Consider the following 5,796-nt stretch of genomic DNA (forward strand, 5'->3'; position numbering starts at 1 on the left):
GCTGGGCCACCGCCGCTGCCGCGCGGGGCAAGCACGTGCTCCTCGAGAAGCCCACCGCGCTCTGCGCCGCCGACCTCGACGCCATCCTCGCCGCCTGCGACGCCGCGGGGGTCCAGTTCATGGACTCCACCATGTGGATGCACCACCCACGCACCGCCAAGATGCGGGAGCTCGTCGGCGACAAGGACGCCATCGGCGACATCAAAGTGGTGAGTTCTCCAAACCTTCTTGCTCGAGTTGAATGGAACTTGGAAATTGCCTGATTTCAATTACCAGTAAGACAAGAAGGAACCAAGGAAAAACTGTTTTTTTTTCCCATATTGTTAATGCCGTATAGACTCGAGTGATTTGCTTTTTTATCATCAACAAACTGTCGTGTTTCCAGTTTGGCACAACTTTGCTAGTGTGTGATAAGATTCCCTGGGGCATTATATCTTATCATATAATTTGTCCTTGTATGATTGTATTTAGCAGGCGCTTGCTGCTACTTAGCAGTAAGAAATACGTTGAGGCGAGCACTTCACGCTCTTACTACTGAAAGCTTTTACTGGATTGAGTTATGTTTGCCTCTGACACAAGGCAAAATTTCACAACTTAGTAGCACAAGATAAAGGACTTAATTTCAAATTTTGTACCAAGCAGTCAATGGTTAGATGAAGGTTATTGAGAAAGTTCGTTTTCTATTTCCATGTGATGCTCTTACCACCCCCATCAAAATATTCTTACAGAAACCATCAAAAACGCAACCTGACCATACAACAGAGAACTATTGTTTTTCCAGGCAATACAACAGATAGATTTTAAGATTTTAAAGGCTTCGCTACAAACCCAATTAGAACCATGATTAACTGGCATGGTACTCAAACACCACATAAAGAATGATGTTAGAGCTACTAGGCAAGATATATTAGGTACCTGTACCTTTCTATGTCTCCTTGCCATGTTGGCTACAGCATACAAACGGTGACCTTTTATATGTAGCTACTTGGAACTACTATCTTGTATCTTGTTTGAAATTTAGACTTTGTTAATCTGTTTATTTCTCCATTAAAGGTCCCTGTCCTTATCAATGCCATTATTGATCAAGTTACAGGACCAATATATCCTTGTCCCAGTGACCAATTTGATCAGATGAAGCATAGCAACGGATCAGATTAATTCTATGCCTAAAGACTCCCCTACGCTTTGATCATGCCATTTTTATGAATATGTAAATGAGTTCCTTTGCCACACGGTTCTGACTTTTGTTACAGTTGAGTGGTGACAAGCTGGAGGCCGGCATGTTGCCCTGAATAACCATATAAATGTCATATCATAAAATAAGTTTGTAAAGAAAATGATAAGCCAGCAAAAGGCGTATGCGTGTAAAAGGGACTTTAGAACTAATTTGGCTTGCTGGTGCTGCTTTTGGAAGTGTTGTTTAGAGGATGATCTTCTCCATGGTCTCACAAAGGATGTTGGGCAATTGGAAGAAGCATATTTCAGCATTCCTGGAGTTGTTTTAGATTGTTCTGTTCTCTTTTCTTGGAATAACAAATGGAATGCTTGAAGGCTTGGCATATAACAATAGTGGGTCTTTGTTTAAATACCAAAGTGCACTAAAGCTGTGGAATGTGTTGCAGATGTTCAGTAGAGTAATCTTTTTAGAAATTGAGTCCCTAGGTCTCCTCTTGTCCAAACAGGTTAACACAGCTGGTACTGTCTGCCCCTTGAAGTCTATATATGTGTATGTCATAGTCATACCAATTCACTCCTAACTAGAAGTTGGTTTTGCATCATAATTCTTTAGTACCAAACTCCTCGCTAGTTAATATCTTTCTCATTTAATGGTGTGTCCTCTCCTGATTACATTTCCAAAATAAATTGTCATGGTGTTAGAATGATGAAGGCCTGAAGAGCATAGCAATATAGGCACAACTGAACAGCTTAGTTTCTTTCTAATCTGTACCTCTAATGAAGGCGGAATGTTCACTAGAAGGATCATTATCTGATTCTGCAAAATCAGTTAAAAATTTACTTCTGTGCTCACCCTTTCCTTTCATTATTAGTTAGTACTTCGTCATTAGGCACAGTTAGGTGAAATTGTGTGGTGATTAGTGATTTTTGAAGTCCATATCTTTATCATGTTCTGTATATTGGTATGACTCCGTGTCTTGTTAGCTATCATTAATGTGAATGTGCATGAAAAAAAACATGCAACCACTAGAAGCAGAAAATGAGCTTGCTGTACTCATCTGACCTCTTAGCAGAATGCAAACTAATATATGAACTGCAAAGCGTTTATGAAATGTTATGGGTTAACATGTATGTTACAATTCACATAGCTTGGAATGATGTTTTGCTTGACCCAAACTGTTTGATTCCACTTCATTTCTTATGTCCTCCAAAGCTCTGTAGGTTAACAAAGTTCATCAGCTTTTCTTCCTGAGCTGCAGATAAACAGCGTGTTCGGCTTTCGGGCAAACGAAGATTTCCTCCAGAATGACATCAGGGTAAAGCCAGACCTCGATGCCCTGGGCGCGCTCGGTGACGTTGGGTGGTACTGCATCCGTGCAATCTTGTGGGCTGTCGACTATGAGCTGCCCAGGACAGTGATTGCACTGCGTGATCCTGTCAAGAACCGAGCTGGCGTGCTTCTTGCCTGTGGTGCGACGTTGTACTGGGCGGATGGCAAGACCGCCACATTCAACTGCTCCTTCCTCACCAATCTCACCATGGACATCACCTTGGTTGGCACGAATGGCACTCTCCATGTCACTGACTTTGTCATCCCATATGAAGAGAAATCTGCAGAGTTCTCTGTGGCTTCGAAGTCAAGCTTTGCCAATCTCCACATTGGATGGGATCCTCTGCCAAGCAAGCACGTCGTCGCGACGGACCTGCCGCAGGAGGCCCTCATGGTCCAGGAACTCGCGAGGCTTGTGCAGAGCATCCGGGACGCTGGTGGCAAGCCTGAGGGGAAGTGGCCGGCTATCACCAGGAAAACGCAGGTGGTGTTGGATGCAGTGAAAGCTTCCATCGACAAGGGGTCTGAGCCAGTCGAGATTGCCAGCTAAATGCCACAAACGACTGCTCGTCCGGGTGAAAACTCTGAACGCAATGGCTTTGGCTTGTACTTGATATATATTTACTCTAATTATACTTATCTATCCTACACGAAATCATTACTTGTAATAATAATCTGTCAAACTCAGGGGAAAGTTGCAACGTATCAAGTCACACGTTATTTCGGATATTTGTTGCGGTAGTGTGTGGGCAGATGGAACCTCGTAAGTAACCCACTGATAATTCGGCTGCCAAAAGTTGTGATCAGGACATTCAACCCAGACGCGTTGGTTACACCAGATGCATCGCTCATCTGGTTACGCCAAGTTCACCTCGAGTTACGCATCAAGAATCGAGTGCAAGACTAGTTACACAGAATCATGCATCGGATGCACAAGCACATGTATATGAAAGACCGACTAGCCGTGCTAAGAAACTCTAACAAGAGGTGCGTGCTTATCTCTTTGAGTTACATTGCAATATTGATGAGAATCATATACTGCCTAAGTCTTGTACTCTATTCCTACTTAGATTTACACAAGAGGTTTCGCCATTGGGTTACATGGAGGACGTAGAAGGTTACATGGAAGGCACCAAGACTGCTATCCAAACTGAGAAGGTTTATGCACACAAGACTCAAGTTTACATGGCAGAAGCGTTAACTTCACGTCCAAGTCTGTACCATCTCGAGAAGAGATGGGGGCCAAGTCATACATGGTTGGAAGCTCCTTCAAGTCTATTTTCCAATGCAACAAACGGAGCATCGTTTGAATTTCCGAGCTAGGAGTTATGACCATTTTACTGAAGACTGCGCAGAAGCTGAGAACACGCGCGTGAACCGAAGAAGACTCCATGAATGCTTCCACAGTTGGGTCTTTCACCTCCCAATGTGGTCACTTCAGTTCATACTTATCCTACACCTATCTAGGAGGGATGTTCCTAGTATAAATACCCCCTATGTACTACCGAAAACTCGATCTTTGATCTTTATGAATTGTTAACCTATATGATTTTTTGCAGCCGAGCGAGGTCCCCTAGTTCGTGCTCTACGGCTTCCAGTTAGGCTGCACCGCATTGTGTGGATTAGTACCGGATTATGGTTCTACGGTCGTTCAGTGATTGAGTCGAAGTCTTTAAGGTTTTGGTGCCCCTCACCCTGTTGCTTGGTCGCATCCAACCTTAGCTGGTATAAAGCTACCTCGGATCGTGGTTTTGCAGTCGTTCGGAGATCGAGTCGAAGCTTACTTCGATGCCTCTCTCCCCGTCACTTGGTCGCATCCAACCTTTATCATGTTATAAGCTACCTACTCGCTGTTTGCAGCAAGTTATCCTTGTTACGAAACCTACTGCCGTGAAGATCAGGCCATCCAAAAGACATATCAAGTTGCCAATGCAAAGGGAATTTCGGAGATCAGATACCAGCTACTCGTTCCTCCTGCCTTGCTGCAAGTTAAATGTACTAGTGTTGTAACACAAACTAGCTCAGCCAGTGGTTCTTGCAGGTGGAGAGAGTAAGGTTATAGGTTCTTGCAGATGAAGTAGGAGGTTTGAGTCCACAGGTGGAGAGAGTAAGGGGGTCACAGGTTCTTGCAGACGAAGAAAATTTCTTTGGGCCAGTCCAGACTGCAGGAGGTTGAGTTAAACCTAAATGGGCTGCAGGTGGAGACTGTAGGTCATATAGGTTTTTGCAGGAGATTGTAGGAAGGTTGAGTTAAACCTAAATAGGCCGAAATAAAGGCCATACCAACATCGGAATGAGAACAAGGCCCACAGACCGTCAACCGGGGAATAGGCCCAGCATTAAAAGAACAAAAAATGCCACACATCTAAAAATCAACCAATACCGACCCAAACATTTCCGTCAACGGGTGCTCTTCCCCGAAGGACGAACCACTCCATCCCTCCCAAAAATAAAGATTGAAATGCATTATAGGTCCTTCAACTATTTTCACATTTTTATTTAAATTCATAAATTTTCAAAATAATCATCTAGATCCTTCAACTTGTCAAGCGATTTAGTCTAAGTTCATTCAAGGTCCAACCATGAACCTTAATTTACACTTAGAAGTTAGAATGAACCACTTAAAAGTTGAAGGACCTAAACGAATCACTTTGAAAGTTCAAAGGTCCAAATGAAAATGTGGGAACAGTTTAGGGACCTATGGTGTGAAAAATAAATAAATATATTTTCTAGATTTTCTGTAGACTAATCATCACTCGTCAGATATTCCTAACTAAAACTGCTAATTAACCAAACCTACCACATGCATCTTAATAGACTAGACCTTTTTCTTAACAACAATAAACCAAACCTTAGAAAGAGGAAAAATCAAGTAATCAAATATGGATGCACAATGGAAAGAAAAAATAGACAATTAAATATGCACACATCAAAAAAAGAGAAAAATGAGACAACTAATCAAATGTTATTTTTTGGAACCTGTCCATCTACGTTCGAGTCCTAAGTGCTCTTTTTTTTTGAATTTATTTAAAATTTAACTAGTGGTTTTCTTTTGCTGAGGTATCAGTGATGACTTTCTTTATCTCAAGATTTGTTGATTCAGTTTTTGTTGATGCTCATAAAAAGTATTGTTGTGTGTGTATTCTAAGGATGAGTAGCATGCGTGAGCATGTGTATCTATAATGTGTTAAAAAGAAAGTGACCCTTAACCACGACAAAGGTGAGAGACGTTAACGTGATAGCCATTCCGGTTAAACTTCCCACAATTTTCCTATTATCTTCATTTTTTA

At 42.2% G+C, this 5,796-nt stretch overlaps 1 protein-coding gene across 1 annotated transcript; it reads left to right on the forward strand.

Moving 5' to 3' along the window:
* On the forward strand, positions 1-3,235 carry LOC101757187 (uncharacterized oxidoreductase At4g09670; the record flags this gene model as incomplete). Its single annotated transcript, XM_004986541.3, is given in 2 exon segments — positions 1-209; positions 2,436-3,235. Coding segments are annotated over 2 exon segments (830 nt in total), but the record flags the coding sequence as incomplete, so codon positions are not given.
* Positions 3,236-5,796: the final 2,561 nt, after the last annotated feature.

Source organism: Setaria italica, chromosome IX (genome assembly GCF_000263155.2).
Source record: "Setaria italica strain Yugu1 chromosome IX, Setaria_italica_v2.0, whole genome shotgun sequence".
Lineage (NCBI taxonomy): Eukaryota > Viridiplantae > Streptophyta > Magnoliopsida > Poales > Poaceae > Setaria > Setaria italica.